This window comes from Anolis carolinensis, chromosome 1 (assembly GCF_035594765.1).
Source record: "Anolis carolinensis isolate JA03-04 chromosome 1, rAnoCar3.1.pri, whole genome shotgun sequence".
Lineage (NCBI taxonomy): Eukaryota > Metazoa > Chordata > Lepidosauria > Squamata > Dactyloidae > Anolis > Anolis carolinensis.
Genome location: NC_085841.1, coordinates 50,618,783 through 50,640,794, shown reverse-complemented (window position 1 = coordinate 50,640,794; position 22,012 = coordinate 50,618,783). Strand labels below are relative to the sequence as shown.

General features: G+C 37.9%; 1 protein-coding gene across 5 annotated transcripts in view; it reads left to right on the top strand.

Moving 5' to 3' along the window:
• ltbp1 (latent transforming growth factor beta binding protein 1) overlaps nt 1-22,012 on the top strand; it is a 212,553-nt gene that overhangs the window by 98,903 nt on the left and 91,638 nt on the right. For all 5 annotated transcript variants that reach the window (XM_008125456.3, XM_008125451.3, XM_062974291.1 and 2 more), the window contains exon 8: nt 20,249-20,351. In XM_008125456.3, the coding sequence (XP_008123663.1) occupies nt 20,249-20,351 (103 nt within the window). The remainder of the gene's footprint in view (nt 1-20,248; nt 20,352-22,012) is intronic.

The window sequence follows — 22,012 nt, the reverse complement described above, 5'->3', positions numbered from 1 at the left end:
GTGAGTAGATCAATTGGTACCGCTCCAGCAGGAAGGTAACAGCATTCCATGGAAGTGTCTATGGACAACACCAGCTCTTTGGTTTAGATATGAAGATGAGCACCAACCCCCAGAATCGGACATGACTAGACTTAATGTCAGGGAAAACCTTTACCTTTACTACAGGAAGGACTAAGCTTCTGCCATTCATAATTTTATTCAGAGAATTGGGGGGGGGGGTCCTTTTTTTGATAAGACAAAATATTCACTATGCACATTGAGCTGTGCATAAGTTGACCCAGTTTTGAGGGTTTGTTTTTTTGACTAAATTTCTAGACTTATACATGAATATATAGGGTAGTGGCTAAGGGAAAATGTTTATATGTCCAACAATTGGCACAATATAAGTTACTTGGTTCTACAGTATTCACAAGGATGACCAAGTAGTGGATCTGCCACTCCAAACTCTGCAAGATAATAGACCTACACTATTTTAACTATACAGATACAGTAATGGGATTTTGGCCTGCATAAATAGGAGTATAGTGTCTAGATCCAGGGAAGTCATACTACCCCTCTATTCTGCCTTGGTCAGACCACACCTGGAATACTGTGTCCAATTCTGGGCATCGCAACTGAAGGGAGATAGTGACAAGCTGGAATGTGTCCAGAGGAGGGCAACTGAAATAATCAAGGGTCTGGAGAATAAGCCCTATGAGGAGCGGCTTAAAGAGCTGGGCATGTTTAGTCTGCAGAAGAGAAAGCTGAGAGGAGACATGATAGCCATGTATAAATATGTGAGGGGAAGTCATAGGGAGGAGGGAGCAAGTTTGTTTTCTGCTGTCCTGGAGACTAGGATGCGGAACAATGGCTTCAAACTGCAGGAGAGGAGATTCCACCTGAACATTAGGAAGGACTTCCTCACTGTGAGAGCTGTTCTGCAGTGGAACTCTCTGCCCCAGGATGTGGTGGAGGCTCCTTCCTTGGAGGCTTTTAAGCAGAGGCTGGATGGCCATCTGTCAGTGGTGCTCTGAATATCATTTTCCTGCTTCTTGGCAGGGGGTTGGACTGGATGGCCAGTGAGGCCTCTTCCAACTCTATGATTCTATATAGAATGTCAACAAAGTAGATCCTGGGAATAAATAGTTGTTACACCGGATTGTAGTTTATTCAAACATACACATGATCTTCCTTTTTTTAATTAATCTTTGCATACTTTTACTCCACAATCTTCACTTTCAATATTAAGTAAACTAGAATCCCTCAGCATAATTTACATTTCTTTCTGACAGCTGGAATTTTATTTTCTGAATGCTGATACTTCTGGATGGGGGATGAAATCCATGGAACTTAGGTAACCTGATACCTCTAAATTGACAGTATTCAAGGAAACTTAAATACCAAAGGAAGAACCTATAAGAATTGTAGCCAGTGGAGAATTTAGTTCTGGACTCTCCCACTAACACACTGGCTTTATTATTCTGTCCAAGGGTGTAAACTTAGGAAGGTAACTGTGTTGCTCAAGTTCCCTCCCAATTTCCTCATGAGGCAGATTTTATTTTTACCTTAGGGTGCTCACTTTCAAGGTCAAATAGAAAATCTGTTTCCAGAATGTCATGCAGACCTTGGAACGATTGCTTTAGAATCCTAATCCTAAGAAGAAGGTTAGCTATAAATACAGTTGTGATGGCAGTAGTGGTAGTTTTCATGGTCATAGTGTTTTCTCAATCTTCAAAATAACATAATATCCAGGTTTTCTAAGATGTTCCTAATATGTTTGAAAGCTCTGGACGTGCTGGAATAACATCTTGATAGATGACTGTTGTTAAAGCAAGCAACAATAATTCTGTGCGAGAAGAAGGTGCAGCTGAATCTCCTTGTTGGTTGAATCAGGTTAGTGTATTCAGCCATGTATTCAACGGCCTGTATTCTATATCTCTTTCATACGACATGAACTGCCATGACTGCATCTTCCGGAATCCCCAGATTTGTAATTTGGTGTAAAATTAGAGCTCCCTGGCAGAGGATTTTAGTATATACCTCATGAAAATACAAATCCTAGGATACAACATAAAGAAGCCATAGCAGTTAAAATTGGAATAAAATAGTGTAGCTGCAATGTGAAAGAGATGTATTGCACAGCAGAAAAGCTTAAGCATTGTATCACTTCATTAGGACAATACCATTCTACCATCATCAGGTAGTTTATTGTACAAGCCCAAAACCATGACAAAAAGGTACAGGTGCAGGGTGCACAGAATAATACCCTCAAAGCAAACAGGAAGCAAAAGATAACAAAGGCCAGTTTCATGCTCATGCATAGAGCAAAAAATAAGGTGAATTATCAATAGTTACTGGGGGACTAATTAGCCCTTTGAGTCTCCATAGCAGTTGATGGCAATTTTATCTACCATAGCTCTCTCTTTCTGATCTTTTTTTGCACACAAAGCAAAGAGGGCATATAAAGTTATGTTACATAATCATTTGAGTCGCTTAGCAAAAACTGAACCACAGCCCGGAAAATTCACAACTCAAAAAGTGAACTGTTTCTACCATTTTTCCCTAGTCAGGGTGGTCAGCTAATTGAACCTGCTCTAAAAATCTTCAGCAGCAAAGTGTTGGTACAGATACTATATGGTGCAGAAATCTGGGGCCTAGATAATAACACCTGTAAAACCTTGGAAATATTACAGAACAAGTTTCTCCGAAAACTTTATTCTCTCCCAACTGGAATTCCCGCCGCACTTCTGCGTACTGAATCTGGATGGCCATCAATCAAGCCAAATGTTGATTGTATCCAATAATTTAAGATAATTTAAACAAATTTTCACTCTACCGAGTAACCGTCTTCCAGCATTGTGATACTTGGAAATAAGTAACTATCAACATTGGAAAACAAATGGAGAAAATCTCGTATACAACTACAACCTCTCCAAGTTGAATTCTGCCTTGAACATAAATAAGAGGCAATTAAGAGACTGCTATTTTGGATTGAATCAAGAAGGGATCTGCATTCAATCAGGAACACAAAATTCTCCCCATTGAACTTAAGCCATCCTCCATAAGAATTGCCTTCACTGAACTATGATTCCAAGCAGTGCCCAGTGTTAGATGGTTGTTACCATAATGTACCATTGGAAAACAGACTTTGCCTCTGTAGACAGTGTCAGGTGGAAGACATTGTGTACTACATGTTAAACTGCCAAAAACCTTTCTAACTGAATCTCTTTTGATAATTTCATTGCTAAGTTAGCAAATGTGAATGCAATGAAGGAGCAATATAAACAGACAATGAGATGTATTAATAATGCTAATAAAGAGGCTTTGTTTAATGTATGCAAATGTTTAATACATGTCATTTTAATTTTTATTATTATTATTATTATTATTATTACAGATACTTCATCAGATCTTCATTAAGTAAGGTAAATTGTTGTGCTATGCTAGGAAGAGACCATTGTGACAAAGCAAGTAGCTCTACCAAATGAATTGACATTTATGGTTAGCAATGAATTTATCACTATTAAGTGCTACTCCCTTAACCACAGAACAGTCTTATCATTCTGATTTTCACTATAATTACACTACTTGGGGCTGTGCAGGTGGGTCTCATGACACTTTTGTCCTGGTGTGACAAATGTCTATTCTGTTACAGTTCAAGAGTGCCCCCTAGAGCACTTAGTACATTTAGCACCCCACTTAGCAGCTTGAATAAAATACGCATCCTGTGCCTTGTATCCAAATAGCTATTATTAGGGCCTGTGTAATAATAACCACTTTGTTTTCAACTAAGCAACTCTTTTGAAGTTTTGCTTGTACCTATGAAGAAATGGATCGAGCCACTAAAAAAATTCCTGATTTCCTGGCTCAACCACTAGTATCTGAAATGTAGAATCCCACACAATTAGACAAGATAATTAGTTGATCTCTGCAATGGGACCAGCTTTTATTCATTTTAGATTCCCATAAGTATAGGGGTCTGCTTGTGAAAACTGTACCACAGATTCATATAAATGTCTAAAACAGTCACTAGGTGCTGCTGTTCAGGAAACCTTTACTGTTGCCAAATTTTTGTGACACCAACATTGAGCTAAAAAGAGCCCCATTTGGGATCAGGACCCACAAATTAAGAAACAGCAGTCTATATGGCCCAAAAGAGCATCCACTCCTGTGGGGCTGTCCACCTTCCATCATCTTTGTGTTGCTCCTTCTGCTAACCGGTCATGGAACGCTGGTCGAGCTCATACCTTTTCCAGGTACCTCTGCTGAGGTCAGAATGATGCACTGCATGGCCATTAACAAGGAAGCCAATCTCTCTTCTTTCTTGCTGGGCACACAGGAGCCCCATTCTCATATTAGCAGAGGAGCCTGGAACAGCCAGGAGCTCAGACAGAGTTAGGAGCCGAAGCAAAACATGCACAATTCACCCCAATTTCCTGTACTGATGAGTTCAGGGAAATGGACATGGTCCACTCTGGACAGTAAATCAGGTCAAATCAGACCCAATCCCACTAGTCTGTTCAGAAGCTATGGGATACTCTGGAGCTTCCAGTAAACTCTGGAATATCCCCAGACCTTTGCCCAAAGTAGATCAAAGTTGGTTTAAAGCAGTGGTTCCCAACCTTTTTTGACCAGGGACCACTTTGACCAGAGACCACTCTCCAACATTAGTACTAAAAGGCTTATGAATCAATTTTTAGTCAACTTTAGATTTGGTTTGGTTATTTGGGGTGCTGGTTCAGATAATTGCATTGGATAGACCACCTCAGCTCTATTTTCTGATACAGAACAGATGCCATCCAGAAGTCACCATCTGCTCGCCCACAGAAAACCATATTTAATCATCTAGAGCTGATGTGGTCTATCCAATGCAGTTTTCTGAATCGGCACCCCAAATAACCCCAGAAACAGGCCTAAAAACAAAGACACCAAAAAATTTTTGCGTGTGTGGGAACAATCAGTGGTCATTTGTCCTTCATTTGCAAAATCTAGAATGAAACTTTTTGTGAAATTTTATATAATACTGTATATATATAATACAACATTGTTTGAAGGCAATGCTGTGGGCTATATTTCAAAGGAAATAACTGGCAAAACCACTTCTGGGTAATCCTTGCCTAAGAAGACCCCATGACACTTACGAGGCCACCACAAGGTGACAGATGTTTTGAAGGCACATGCGTACAGATATTGTATGAGAAATTCCTAAGAAGAGCTTGTATTGTGTGGAGACAATTTTAGCATTGCAGTTTTAATTAAGAGCAAATGACATTTTAAGCTAGAAAAAGTTTTTATTTTTTTAACTTTTCATATTTGTCTTTATACAAGTGGTGGGATCCTTTTTTCTGTAGGGTTGTGGGAGCTGCCAAACTCTGTTTCCTTTCCTTTCCTTTCCTTTCCTTTCCTTTCCTTCTTTCTTTCTTTCTTTCTTTCTTTCTTTCTTTCTTTCTTTCTTTCTTTCTTTCTTTCTTTCTTTCTTTCTTTCTTCAACTCAGTACAAATATTTGAGTTTGTTCTGGGTAGCCTCCATCATAATACTTTGCTCAGCAGTTGTCAGTGTTTATATGTTTTCTTGCATGGTGGATTTCTGATATTGGCTTCAGTCCTGTAAAATCTTTTACTAATTACTTTGGGATCAGAGATGGTTTGACTTGTCCCATTTTCTCGGTGGGAAATCCTAGTCGTGGATTTCTGCCCATTCTAGATTATCAGGTTGTATCATATGAAAGTGTCTACATTTTAGATACATTAAAATGAGAATACTCTAAGGAATAATTCTGAAACATAACAGCTAGGGATTTATTGGGATCTTTGAGGTTTTAAAAATAGCCTGCATCATGCCTCTCATTTTTCAAATATTCAACTAAATCATCAACTGGTATAAAAACCTTCTATCACTCATAGGACAAAGGGGATGACTGGCTGGTAGTAGGGGTTAGACTGTCCATTATTCCTTTCAAATGAATCTAATCAAGGAGTTTGAAAGTATACATTACACTGCGCTGTAATGGAGCCAACTGGTGCACAGAATTCACTCAGACCATTTTTGGTCAACCAGTGATTCAAAGCACTGGTTCTAAATGGATCATTCATTCCTTACACCTGGTTTATTCTATTTCAGCATGAAATTCCTTTAAGGAAAACCTAAAGGTTTTAGGTGCCTTCTGGTTTCTTCAGATTCTGTAAGAGGAGAAAGCATGCAAAAATGTGCATTGGGTCTGGGAAGAGTCCACACCAACAAAGCGCCATGACATTGCAGTCAGCAGTGTTAAAATTAGTGCCCTGTTTAGTGCAAAGGGGGAACAGAGAAAACGCTGAACATGCTTTACATAAACACCAATGCATAGGCAAAGCCATCCCAAAGACCGATGTTGATGAGGTATGAAATGTAAACTCCTGTATTGTGGAGGGTTTTGTATGGAGTTAGTTCACTGGGTTTCATTTGGAACCAAGACAACAGCTAATATATTTGCTTCATTAGACACTCAGCTTCATTCTCACACTGTCAGATTGGGCAACTGACTTCTTAATAAGAAAACCCGGCAACTGAGCTCTCAATCAGAAAACCCAAATATAGTTTTGGGTTTCCTTTGGTTATATGATGTCGCAGCCACCCCATTTAGTCTTTGGGGAAGCCTTTGCAACTTTGCATGAATACTGGTTTTTGTTCCTTTGATTTGTTATATCTTTAGAGTGCTAGCACAAATTGTGCACTATCTGTGTATGTATCTGTATGTCTATCTGTGAATATGTCTTTCTGTCTATCTGTTTGTCTGTCTAAGTTGTAAGAGCAGTAGAAAGTACTGTGGCAATAATTGTGAGTATAATTGCCAGCACTTCTATTTCTTTTTTTAAAAGATTAAAATGACATTGTAAACTGATAAATGAGAACTTTCCATAATATCATTCAGAATTTATCATTTGAATTCTGTGATATTGATGGGATGCTACTCCTGATATAAGTTTACAAAAATCTTTTCAAAGCTGGGAATTTTTTCACTTTCAAGCCTTAATGCTTTTCATACATCTTAGTATTTTCTTTATTTTAAAACAGCAGTCAGTCCAGACCTCACCAGGAAGCTGAGAATTGCCAATAACACTTTATCTCTCAGTTTGTGGAAACCACTGCACTGCACATTTGAGAACAGCAGTCTAATACCACATCTCAAGGTTCTGCCTACAGCTAAGTATTTCAGATCTGCAACATGGCAGGACGGCCCCTGATTTTAAATCTCCAAGAACAGATTGTGTGTTATTAAAATTATATCAGGTTATATATATCTTGACATGAATTTCTGTCCAAGGACAGTAAGATAATGGAGAGAAGGGTTGAAGGAGGATGGATAAAAAGAAAGGATAGCTGTTTTAAAGTGGAATTTCTGTTTTATGCAAATGTAACTCACATTCTGTCAGCTTCAGAGGAAGGCAACCCCCTTTAAAACAAATAAATTGCCAAGAAACCTCCTTGATAGGTTTGACTCCAAGTCGCAATGCCACTTGAAGGTACACAACAAGCAGCATTTCTAAACATTTTAGACCTTGGATGTGTTTCCCTTAGAGAAGTGGCACACTGTTTCATATTTTAGAACTTGCTGGCTGTCACATATTTCATTGGCATTGGAAAATATATTTGCAGCAACTTTCATGAGCCAATTGTAATTCAACCACAGGCTGATTTTTCCATACCATTAAGAATATTGGTTAGCGCCATACCTTGAGTTTGAATTTTTCTGAAGCCAGGGAGTCTGGCAGCTTAGAGCACTGGTCTACTGAGCATTATTAAATATGAGCAAACAAGCAAGTTTAGGTTACTTTTCCTTGACTCCCCATTCAGCTGCTTTTCATTTTAATTCTAATAAAAATGCCTTTATTATGACATACAATATCTTGTTATTGCTCAAAATATGTTTATAGCGTCAGTGATACAGACAATAAAATTTGTATTGCTAATGTGTGCCCTATTAATTTTCCACATGATTAATGAGTGTTGAAATTGTTATGGGAGACGAGAAACATAATTTCATGCATGTGTCTACCATGTGTCAAGAGTTTACATACAATAAGGAAAGCCTCCATATAAAATTGTTCAAAATCTTTACATCTGGTCATCATAACTGCTGTATTAGGTGTAGTCCCTGCTGCTTAAATCAGATAATACTAATTTACTTAATTTGGATTTTTTTTTAGTCACCAGGGGCACACAACTTATCTGTATATTTTGGATACATGTATCTGGAATAATTTATATGCTGTTTGGGACTCTATCCCTGGAAGATAATCATATTCAGCCATGAGTGATCACCTACAGTAATAGTAGTAACCATGAATATCATAAATGCACATCATGTAGTTGGCTACAAATATCTTAGCTGAACTGGAGTTGGCTGTTTTGCTTTTTCTACAGTATTCCTGTCCAGAAAATTGTCAAATGAGAAAAGTCTGTTAGTTGTGCTTTAGAATCTTAATAAAAACTAAAGAAATCACATAAGTTAGAAATCATGAAGACTTGTTTCATAAAATTATCCACACTTTTTGATACAATAACTGGTGGATTTTGGCCATGAAGATCTGGAATCTCCTTTCTGTACATGAAAACCCAAGGACCTAAATCCTGTTTTCTAAAGTAGACTTAATAACTTGATGGTACTGCACAATTGTCCCAATAGTTCTCTTCTAGTCAGAACTAAAAACATGATAACAACCAAAAAATTTAAAAATCCCCAAAATCACTAGCATGTTTTTAAATTACTAACCTATCATTGGTAACCAAAGAGGGATGAAGAAGTCACATTGGTGGCCAAAGAGGAATGTAGCTCTGAATTGATAGTTAAAGAAAAGGCAATTAGAGAAAATATTGTGTTCTTCATTCCTTTTTTAATGTTCTCTCATCTTTATTTTTTTTCTTCATTTTAATAAATTGCATCAAAGCTGTTTTAAAGAAGGCTATGCAAAGTTGTAGAGCAGATGCATTATATACATTGCTTCAAGGTCCAACTGCAAATTTTGGTTGTATTTCCCTTTATCCCTTTCTGGGATTCTTTGTCGAGGTTGCTGCTAAATAGTTGAGAGCAGCTGCCAAGTAAGCTGTATCTAATGTCAAGCTGTCTTTGTGACAGTTATGGGACTGAAGACCTTGAAACTTGGGCAAGCCTGCGTAGTTCTGGAGTTGTGAGGAGAAATTAAGCATATAGAATCAAAGCTTGGATGGGTTCCTTGTTGGACAAATATTCCTAGAAACCTCAGTTCTTCATGGCCGTTGGCTGAGGATTCTATTGATTGTAGTAAAAAAAAAAACTATATATGAATACTATAGAGTCTGAAATTAAGTAGGATCAAATATGAATTGGTATGTAAATATTACAGAAATAATGGTTAGCAATGCAAGACATTATGGCCTAAACAAATTGCTAGTCCCAATTAAACTCATTTCATCAGTGAGATATAGTAATATGTAATTAATAATAATATTATACATAGATGTTAATTTTCCAATTAATCCATTAGTAATTGGATTTAGAGTAAACATAGTGAACAGTGACACAGTTTAAGCAACACAGACCATGTCTACATGGTCAAACTAAAGTGGAGCCATCCCAGGTCATCACGGGGAGATGGGACAGGGTATAAATAAAGTTGACTTGACTTGACTTGGAGTCACTGCTCTACTGCTCTGGAGAGTCCACATGAAGTATGATTGAATTTGCAGCAGAATTGCTGCATCATGCTGTTAATTTGGGTCAACAGAACATGGAATTTATTCCGAAACTTCCAGGGAGCTACAGAGCAATCCTGGAGTTTCAGAGATGTGGATATCAGAGTTGGTCTGCATTTGACCTGATCAATTGTCCACATCACCAGTAGACTTACTGCTGCATTGCCACCAGCAAGCAGCTGCCTTCCTAGTATGGATCATATTTCTGTTAATGTTCCACCAGGGTGTCAAGCCATGTGACCAGAAATGCGAGATTGCCAGCAAGCCTCTAAAAGGGAACTACTTGCTGGTAGCGACAAAGCAGCACCGGTGGCTCCAATGCGTCCTCAGCCTGGCCAGTTGTATGGGTGGCTAAAGGGTTTGGAGATGCCACTGGACTGCACTGGAGCAACTGCTAGATTCTTTAAACTGAATTAATCTGGGGTAGGTGTAGATGCAGTCACAGGCTCAAACAACTGTGCTAATGCAACCTCATCAGGTTCAGAGGGTTTGAATAATGATAGGCTGGGAAAGAAACCCAATTGCCAACAGATTTAACAAAAAATTCCTAAGGGTGTCAAGCAATATTTATTTCAGCGGTCTCCAGTTACAGTGCAAACTACCACATTGTAATTTACAGTTTTCAAAAGACTATTCCGAAAGTAGAATCAGATGTCTCACACTTTTGTGATTTTCCTTTATGAAGCACTTTTCCTCAAAAGTAGTCAAAAGTATCTCATAAAGTAGAATAATTCTAGTTGCCTGGAATTCCTTGAAGTTCAAAGCTTGGCTTCAGAAGGTCTTAAGCAAACACTGTCAGAAATCTGCATGGATATTTACAAGAATATAATGCCCCATCTGCAATGATTCTTTGCAACATTAGTGATCTTCAACATCAGAGGATTAAATGTGTATCAGATCACAAAGGCATCAAACACTGCTTTAATTAGTTGGTAAAAGAAAATACGGTGTTTGTTTTTTGCTTGAGAAGAATGTTCATTGGAAGCCAAAGCAAATGCTGTACAAGTTTGCTTAGAAAATCTGGAAGTACTTAAAGAGTTTCTCCTCTCTTCATTTGAGACTGTATCTGTCTATGTGCCAATGTTGTATTGAGTGGTATTCTTCAGCATAATAAACTGTCAGTCAGTAACCATAGAAAATATGTTGCTTGGTAAATATATCAGCAGTAAAGTTACACTAAATTTTAGACTGTAAGTATGTCAGCATTAATGAGAAAAAGCCCTGTGCCTATTCAGCAGTTTGCACATTTTAAGGACATATTTGTTCACCATGGAATGGGTATTATTCTAGTATGCACCAATGTAAAGCCTCAGTAATGAATTTGAGTTATTCTTTTTTACAGACAAAACATCAGTCCTGTAAATAACATTATATGTGGTTATATGGTGGCATTTAAACATTTTAAAAGGCGCAGTGTAAAAGACAGCAGGTGGAACACAAGGCAACAAGCGTCTCCTGGTGCCTTCTAATCCTCACAGCCAGCATGATTTGTCACTGCTGGGAAGCTGTTACTCATAGCCAAGAGGTTTGTTGGCTTCCAGCGTGGAACAGCATTTGCATGCCCTTTCCTCAACTGGTTCAGCTTTGTTGAAACAGACGGAGGGATGGGATTGGGACATATTCCGCTCTCCCTTTTGAAGAGCTGATCACTAGTGACAGCACCCAGCTTGATAACAAACTTGACTAAGTTGGAATTATGCCTGGAATTTGCCAAGGATGTCAGAAGGGTGGAGAAACTTTTTTCAAGTCTCCTTGAACAACAAGCATGAGGTTGGTCACAACCCGTGGCATAGTGGTAACTTTTGAATTGCAGGAGTTCTTATGACACATCTCCAAGAAGAGTTTTGGGATGCAGACATTCTTTGCATGTGTGCCCATTCATGCAAAGAATGGCAAGAGCATTACACGGCAAGTCAGAACTTGTGCTCTTAATCTTAAATCATACATGTTGAGCCATTGGTCCCTTTTGTTATAGTGGGAACTTTACTTCTTTATCATAGTGGGCAATAGATATGAGCATGTCTGATGAGTTATAAAGTAGGAACCACCTTACCAACTTGAAGGTTGCATAGCAGGCATCTCTTCTTACGCAGGAGACTGGCAGAACTAGTATAATCGCTATCTCCTCATCACTCCTTTATCTCTTATACAGCTTTTGTCTGGCCTAACAGCTGTTCCATCTGGCCCAGTGAGATAGGAGATCTTTAGTGGACCTCATTTGTATCAGTAATCTTCTCCAGTCATATTGCTGCAGATAATATAAACAGATTGTGCATAGTTAAATCTTGACTGCTGGCTGCCATCCAACCTAACTGTATCAACTAGTTGATTCCATCAGCCATCATAGTATTTGCAACAGGTTTACTCTAAGTGATAGCAATAGGATGCTCCCTTATTTTATTTACACTTAGTTTGCATACCGTACTGCCCATAATTAGTTCCTGGGCTCTCAATAGAACATATATGCCCATTCTCATGTATCTAGTTTTCTTCAAACTTGCATTTCATACTGTATAGGTTTAAGATAGTGGCCTCAGGGTTGGCAATCAAAGTAAATTAGACTTGTACTTGTGTTTTATAATTTAGAAAATGTAGATGAAAAAGTATGTAAAGATGGAAAGAAGTTGCAGAAATGTGGTGACTAATATCTTGAGATAGTCAGTTCTACACAATGAAGATTTCATTTTTCTGTGTGATGTAGCAAATGAAAAGGATGGATGTGGCAGAGTGGATGGATCGTTCGCAGGACCATCCCATGAGAAGAGATAAACAGATAGGCCCTTATTGTACAGTTCCTAAATTGCAGTGGTGTGTAGTACAACTAATGTGTGGTGCAGATTAGTTACATGGCTGTTCTCTTCAAGTTTGCCTTTTAAACTGTTCTTGACTTTAATAAAGCGATCACTGTCTTTTTCAACTTTGTTGTCTCTCATAAGATCTATGGGTTCAGTATAATAGGTCTAGCTGCTTGCCAATATTTATCTCAGGGCAGTAAGCTTATATTGCCAAGTGACTCCATGTGTTGGATAATTCTTTGCTTGCGGTTTTTATATGGAAATGTGCAGCAGTCACAATTCCAGAAACCATAATTTTCAACATAGTGCAAGTGATACCATGCCTAAACCAGAATTGGGGTCAAATATATTGAACTTCACTGAAGTTTGAGTTTTTATTACTAAATGATACATTTTACTAAATGATACATTTATAATCAGAAAAAAGATAGCAATGGACCTGTGGCAACAAAACACCACCACAAACATGGAAAATTGACTTTCAGCACAAGAGAATGATTAAATTAGTCTTGAGTGAATGTAGATGCTCCTTTTTCCTAATTGGTCCACAAATACTTACTTACTTACTTAGGCGATCCCTCGTAGCTCAAGGATGATGACCTTCCAAGTGTAGTGTCTTGACAGTGGGTATGTATATAGGTGATTGTAGAGCCCTATTCTTGACCCACATGTTCTTCTGCAGGAAGGACATCAATTTCCAAGTGGGAGGTGGTCCTGGTCAGGGTTGGCTTGATGTGCCTTCTTCTTGGTACATTTCTCCCTTAAGCCCTCTGTTCGTGCCTCTTTGAATTCTGGTCACAGTTGACCTCCAGTTAAAGCGCTCAAGGGCTAGGGCTTCCCAGTTCTCCGTGTCTATGCCACATTTTTTTAAGATTAGCTTTAAGCCCATCCTTAAATCTCTTTTCCTGTCCACCAACATTCTGTTTCCCGTTCTTGAGTTGGGAGTATAGTACCTGCTTTGGGAGACAGTGATCAGGCATTCCGACAACGTGGCCAGTCCAGCAGAGTTGATGGCGTAGGAGCATCGCTTCAATGCTGGTGGTCTTTGCTTCTTCCAGCACACTGACATTTGTTCGCCTGTCTTCCCAAGAGATTTGCAAGATTCTTTGGAGGCCACAAATAAAGCAGTATAAAAACAGGAATACACAGAACTACATCAATGCAGTAAACAAATTATTTCATTAATAAATGCATTGCCTTGCCAAATTATTAAACACCTGTCCCTTGAATGGAGAATTCTTTACTTGTGGTCTTTGCTTGGGATGACACAAAATGTGTAACACAAAGGTTAATGAAAGAAGCTTGCATATGCAGTCCCTCCCCCTCATCTAAATAAGCTTTGGTGCAAGCTACTGCCACTATAAGTTACTTACATAGTTGAATGAAGCACATATGTGTACATTTTCAGTGCACATGTTGGTAGATTCAATACGACTTCACCTGGAAGGCCCTAGTTTGTTGGAGAGCATGGATAGTTTCATGAAAACCAACAAACTATTAAAAGAAGTCTGGGATATAGTTCTGCAGAAGCACCAGTCTGAATTGGGTCATTAAAAATACCTCAGATGAACTTTCAAATATGAGCAGCTGGAACAGAAGGTGAATGAAAAATATAATGGAGTTTGGAGAGAGAAAATGGGAAGGATGGGGGTGAGGAAAACATTTCATTTAACTGGTGAAGTGTTTAACACTATATGAGCAACAGTAAACACAGTATTACATATGGGTTTTTGCACTAACTCCAAATAGACACCAGAATAAAATCTGTAGAGGAAAAGGATTGGTCACAATGCCATTCTCCTCTAAGACATACAATCAAATAGGTGAATTGAAGCTTTCAGGGCTAAATAATTTGACATATTTGAAGAGCTATAAAATTTAAGCAAAGAATTCATTCGCACATTATTCTGTTCCAGAGCAAGATTTAACTTTTCTCTTCCTTTCTCCAATTGTTCAACAGTCCCTGTTCTTCACATTCTACCCAGCTAGGTTTTCAACATTTTTATCTCTTTCCTTTTCCTTCTTATTGAATGTGCCAGAGGAGCAATTATCTATCCTACTAAATTCTAATAATCTATGTAAAAAATAGTTCAGACTTAATGCAGTTATAAGAGTGTCTGTTTCCCAGGACCAAATTCTCTTGCATCATGTAGACTAGGACAAGAAGCCAGACAATTCCAAGTCTGTGGATAGGTCACAGAAACATCAGTGATTTAGCCTGAGAACTTTTAGTGCTATTCATTTCAACAATAAAACAAGCCTTCCAATTTCAGCAATTGAAAACTGTAAAAAGATTAATCAAATATAATCTGGCGCATATCATGTTTCTTAGGAGATAAATGGCAAAACTATAGACAAGGCTTTAAATTAGGATTGGAAATATTGTGGCCCTTCAGATGTTGCTGGACCATAACTCTCATCACCTCTAATCAGTAAAACCATTGAAGGGGATTGTAAGTGTTACAAATGATTATGGAAGTTATATAAAAACCAAGTTCAAAAAACCCCAGTTTTTTACTGTGGTGTTTTTCTCAACACAGATTTTACTTAATGAACATTTCACAAGACATCCAGTAACTAGGGCTAGTTCTTAAACACGCTTCTAGAGTGAGTTTCATGTATTACAAGTGGACTAGACCACATCTAATCCTCATCTATTTTATACTGGTTTTAAACCACTTAATTGGATGCATTGAAATAGCATATTCCCAGATTAGTTTAGTGTTTACAACTTTTTTTGTTATTTAATATTTAAAGTTTCTTTTACTTCAGGGATATTTGTCATTATTCCAGTGTAGCACAAATCCTATGTATTTTTGACATTAATATCAAAATCTATTAGCATATAAGACATGGAAGAAAGAATGAATATATTTTCAGAATTAAAATAACAATGTAGTTTTATTCAAATGTACTAGTATGCTTTTGGATGATACTTCAAAGAAGAAACAGTACACTGTATTTTTGAAGAGGCCATAATATTAGTGTCACAGATAAAGTCTTCAAATTACCTTCTTGAGAAAAGCAGGTACTTGCTGAGTATCTGGAGCACTATTATTAGTGTAAAGATGTGCATTAATAAAAAATGAATAACCAGTGAAGCAACAGATTCTGGCCATGCATATCAACTCCTGGAAACAAGTGCCTTCAGCTTTGTAATTGTGCAAGCAGTATCTTGGTGTGTCTAAAACTTCATGAGTTTTCCATTTGACTTTTCCAGTTCTTGAGCTGGAGTTTTAGCACCAGGAATTACTTGGCTGCATCTATCTTCATACCAAACCAATTTAAAATTCCTTCCTCGTATCTGTAGGCCATATTTCTCATCTATCAAATCCATACTGACTTTTCTTTTTACAAAATGTCCCGACTATATGATTGATTTCAGTCTGTTCTGTTTCGGTGCTTATTCATTGTGTGTGAATTTATATAAGATTTCATCTTGTTATTAAAACTTTGCTGTTTTGTTCAGTTCCTACCCTTCTTCTCCCTCAAGCCTTTTCTCATTGCTTCCTTGCCATGATCTGTTATACAACAATCTCATATACAGTCTGTTAGATAAAATTCCACTTGAACAGATCAAATCAAAGCCTTACAAGTATTGCAATATTGATATTATCCCCCTGTACCTTTAGTGATTTGAAGAGATATTTAGAATTTAATTATTTGTTTGTTTGTTTGTTTGTACTTTGCAAGTACACCATAAGGAGGAACCAAGCTTAGCTTGATTGGGTTGCTGTGAATTTTCCAGGCTGTATGGCCATGTTCCAGAAGCATTCTCTCCTGACGTTTTGCCCACAGGCATCCTCACAGGCTGTGAGGTCTATTGGAAACTAGGCAAGTGGGGTTTATATATCTGTGGAATGTCTAGGGTGGGAGAAAGAAATTCCATTGTCACCAAGATAGAAAGAAATTGGTCACTTTTATCAGCATCGAATGGTCTTGCAATTTCAAAACCTGGCTGCTTCCTGCCTAGGGAAATCATTTGTTGGAAGGTGTTAGCTGGCCCTGGTTGTTTCCTGTCTGGAATTCCCTTATTTTCTGAATGTTGTTCTTTATTTACTGTCCTGATTTTAAAGTGTTTTAATACTGGTAGCCAGATTTTGTTCATTTTCATGGTTTGTTCCTTTCTGTTTAAATTGTCCACATGCTTGTGGATTTCAGTGGTTTCTCTGTGTAGTCTGACATGGTGGTTGTTAACTTAATTGTTTGTAAGCAACTTAATTCTTGAGGATTGGCAGAAAAGTAAGTTTACTACTGACTTTTTGAAGAAAATATGCACACAGCAGATAGAAGTGGCTGAGAATCAGAGTTCTCTTTTTATAAGAAAACAGTATACCAACATTTGCAAATTCCAAGATAAAAAGAAATTGAGTTATGGGGAAAAGAATGAGAAACTAAAGCTCAAGCTTTGGGAAACTCAAGCCTAGCGACCTCACCAGACGGGCCGGGGGAAAGCAGGAGAAAGTGGAGGAAACTGTCCTCCTTTTTTCCAGACTGTCTTTTCCTGTCTTCTGGGATGGATGGCCGCCCATCCCATTTGGATACCCAGCCTTTCCCCACTTCCTCTTCAAATTCTTCATTGAGGAGTCAGGTAACACCCAACTCTTCCAAAGCCACTCTGGGCTCCATTTCTGCACATTGCCAAAACGGAGCCCCACAGAGTACCACCATAAGTTGCACTGCATCATGTGATGTGCTCCGTGGGACTCCATTTTGGCAAAGTGGAAAAATGGGGAGAAGACACAGAGAAGACTGTACCTGATAATGTCGTAGGTTTGAAATGCAGCATACTTATCCATGCTTGGTGCCTTTCATCTTTAACATCCACATAGGAGGTAATTCCTCACTTGGCTAGGAATAATAATAATAATAATAATAATAATAATAATAATAATAATAATTCTTACCCATCTCTCCTCGTGGTTTGAGGTGGGTTAAAACATAGCTAAAACTTATAATCATCTTAAACATTCTATAAAATGCACATATTAAAACGTATTTCTATAAAATACATATTAAAATACACAGAACAGATATCAAAACACAAGATGCAAGTTTACAACTCATGACCTGCACCTGTTGGTATTGGTCAGTGAAAATGGGAGCAAAGTTTAATTTTGTTCATAATTTATTTAACAAAAATTATAAATTGCATATTCCAAATGGAAGAAACCCTTGAGGTATAAAACAGTCACCACTGCATCTGCCAATTATGTTCAACATTTTCACTTTGAAACTGATTTTTGAAGTTACAAACTTGAGGTCTGGGATAGAAATAATCTCACCTGATAGTATGTATGGTCAGATTTCTTAGTGAAAATCCCAAAAAGATATTTTCTGGATATTTATGTTATAGAGTTGTAGTTGGAAATTGAAAATGTTGTTTTTTTTTTGTTTGTTTGTTTTGCCTGCATCATTGCTACATGCCAGTTATCCAGAGAGAGAGGAAAGGGTGTGTCTGCCTTTGCAGTTCCAGCAACAGAGCAATAAACAGAACATAAACTTGGCAGGGAGATCTGTAACCAGAAATATTTTATCCTAAAATGCAATATAGAGAAGATGCAACTAGAAAGAATTTTTGATAGCAATATGTGTTCCTTATAAGAAAGAGAAGAGTGTTGTATATGAACAATAAATGGGCTGGAAATCTGTTGTAATTTTATATTTGAATATTGCTTTGTTAGGCCCCCTTCTATACTTCCTTATATTCCAGGATCTGATCCCATATTATCTGCTTATCCCAGATTATATGGCAGTGGAGAGTCATATAATCCAGTTTAAAGCAGAAACTCTGGGATCAGTTCCTGGGATATAGGGCAGTGTAGATCCAGTCTTAGAAATTCTAAATGGAAAAGGGTAATTCAGTGCAGCCTAATCAACTTGGAGGCTATGGATCTCATAACATTGAGGTCCCTAATGTGGATGACAACGGGGGAATTCACTGAGCAGTGGGGCAGATATGTGGGGCAGCGGGGGAAACCGTTGTCCTGCACCCTGCATTGCCCACATCACCACCTTTCCCATTACACAAGTATCACTGCCTGGCTTCCCTTTTCGTTGGCCTCCTTGTAGGCTACGAGAACACAGGTAGCCACTGTGTATTCAAGGGTCCGTCCTAGGATGCTTCCGGGATGGAGCCAGGATGGAGCCCCACTGGAAGTAGCTCTGCATCACATGAAGGGCTCCAACTGACTCTGTCCTGGAAGTGTCCTAGGACAGAGCCCATCGGAGCGTTTCACATGATGCAGGGCTACTTCCGGTGGGGCTCCATCTTGGCTCCATCCCGAAGTCTATGTGACGTCCATGTGATGAGGTCGTAAGACCCTGGAGATCAAAGTTTGATTCCCTGCTGCATCATTGAAACCCATTGGGTGATCCTGGGTGAGCCACATATTCTTAGCCCAGAAAGCCTTGTGACTGGGTCATTATAATTCAGAATGTATTGAAAGCATATGGCAACAATATAATGGCATGTTCGTGAAAGCACAACACATTGGCCAGTTTTCAGAGCCTGATGATGATGATTATGATTATGATGATAATGTTTTATTTGTACACTGCTTTTCTCTCTGGGTTGAGACCCAAAGACTAATATTCATCCTAAAAGAACAAGACCAAATATTAGATTGTTGAGTATTTGTGACATTAGCAATGGCTGTTACATCATAATTTGCTTATGGGCCTGTCTATTTTCCAAACTATAAGAGTGGGCAATGTCTTCTTGTCTCCTTTTTCAGCATTAACCTATAGTTTGTGAAGTTGTGATTTTTTTTTCACCTGTATCACTGATCTCACCCTTTTTATATAAAGAAGGCCCGGTAATTCTTTTCTCCTTGCATCAATTTTAGCGGACTCTTGAATGCCATTTCTGGTAGTTTGCTTTTCATACTATTGAGGCATTAAACAGAGTCAAGTTGCTAGAACCTATTTCTGGCATATCAATGCAAATGCAGCATTCAGGGTGGCATGCATAAAGCCATTCAGAGCTGAACTTACAGTGGTTTGATGTGGAGAATGTATACAACTCATTCATAATACTGGCTATTATGGCTAAAATTGCTAGGCATTTATTTATTTACGTCCCAATATGGGATTCAAGATGGCGTTTTTACTAGGCCATAACATATAGTGAATAAGGAGCAAATTGATGCAGACACGAAATAATCATGTGCCTCTTTTACTTCCTGAATCCCATTGTAGGGCAGCATTTTACTGCAATCCCACTAATTGATTTGTAAAAGCTTTTTGCTATTGCAAAGATAAAACAAATCTTGAAAAATGGGATATTGAATCCGTAGTGAAGAATTTACATCTCCACCGTTGCGTGGGTGTATTTTCTCAACATATCATTATTTTGCTGAATCAGACAGGATTACTCTCTGTAAGATGGCTTTCCTATGATGCCTCAGTACTTGACAAACTAATTTTCAATAACTTTATTGTGATGGCATAAGACAAAGTAACCAAGTTTAGAAGCCGGAATGGTATAGTTGGGCCAATTATTCTTATAGTTCTAATATTAAGATATTACTGTACTGTGACAGGATAAGATAAAACCACAGGGAAGGAATTCTTCTGCTTCTTTGGTAAGGAATAAAGTCTAAGATTAATACAGGAAAGATGGACTATGGTGAGACTATGGTGTGAATCAAATGCCAATAATGACTACTTAGCAACAGAGAGCTATTAAGATAGCTTCATGATAGAGCTGCTTTGTTTTAAAGCAGTGCTAACTTGAGATTTTTCAATTTGGTTTTTCTAGTGTGGTAAAGCACTTCCTGGCCTCTCAAAGCAAGAAGATTGCTGTGGGACTGTGGGTACTTCATGGGGTTTTAACAAGTGCCAAAAGTGTCCAAAAAAACCAGGTATGTATGTTCCAGATCTCTTTTTCATCTCAGTCTTCTATATATCGTTTTTCCAAACGGCTATGTGCATCTGTATACCCTTTTTCAGACAGAAAAATGAGGATATGAATACAACTTTTGAGATTTAAAATGAAAGCTTTCTGTGATGTATGCCACTCTTATTTTGCAAGTTGGCACTTTGCTTGTGGCAATGACAAAGAGCAGGACCAGGGCCTATTTCACTAATTAGTTTGCTGTTCACAAATGTGAATGGTACATCCCTTTTTGATGAAACTACTATGAAATTATTTCTCTGCCTCTCATAGTTGAATTTGTTCTCTCTATTGTTAGTTCATGGGCGGGGGGGGGGGGGGCATTTGAATGCGTACCAATTTTTTTATGAAGCTAAGAAAAATGTCTTCATTTCATAGATCCCCAGTAAGAATTAAGAAGGAACTGAGCAAGCTGTTAACACTTTTGACATTTAATGGGTATCTAGGCCTTGACTCATTCACAGGATGCTGATTCAGGGTCACTTTGTTCCCATGACATTCTGACGTCTTGACTAAAGTGGGATTACTCACTGCACAGCAGTCATGATGGAGGAAAGTGGGTGTTCCTTGGCAACTTTTATGGCTTTCTGAGCTTCATGGCCTTGCCTTAGAACTGAAATATTTTCCAAATATTTAGTAATAATCATTACAGTAGAGTCTCACTTACCCAAGCCTCTCTTATCCAAGCCTCTGGATTATCCAAGCCATTTTTGTAGTCAATGTTTTCAATATATCATGATATTTCGGTGCTAAATTCATAAATACAGTCATTACAACATAACATTCCTGCGTATTGAACTACTTTTTCTGTCAAATTTGTTGTATAACATGATGTTTTGGTGCTTAATTTGTAAAATAATAACCTAATTTGATGTTTAATAGGCTTTTCCTTAATCCCTCCTTATTATCCAAGATATTCACTTCTGCCGGCCCGTTTAGATTGGATAAGTGAGACTTTACTGTAATTGTTTTTAAAAATGTTTTTAAAAACAATTAATGATTATTACTAAATTATTATGATATTGATTATATATTATTGAAGACTTTGTGGTTGGTTTGACCATGAAAACATTAGAATACAAAGGATTCTAATAAAAGCTGTCAATCTGTGTCACCTACATAGCTGTATAATCATTTTGCTTTCTGATGGTTCAATATACACAAACTTTGTTTCATACACAGAATAATTAAACACATTGTATATAAAGGTACATTCAGGCTCCATGTATAACGCATATGTGAAACATAAATGAATTTCTGAAGCATTCCCTCCTGATGTTTCACCCACATCCTCAGAGGTTGTGAAGATGCCTGTCATAGTTGTGGGTGAAGCGTCAGGAGAGAATGCTTCTTGAACATGGCCATATAGCCCGGAAAACTCTCAGCAACCCAGTGATTCCAGCCATGAAAGCCTTTGACAACACATAAATTAATTTTCTGTTTAGACTTGAGTCCCATCTCCCAAGATATCTCATTATATGAATGCAAAAAAATCCAAAATATGAAACATTTCTGGTCCCAAGCATTTCAGATAAGGGGTACTCAACTTGTACATGCTACTTAACCAGTGCTTCAAATGATGGTTTAGTTTACTTACATTAGGAGGTTTATAATTTATTGCTGCTTTTT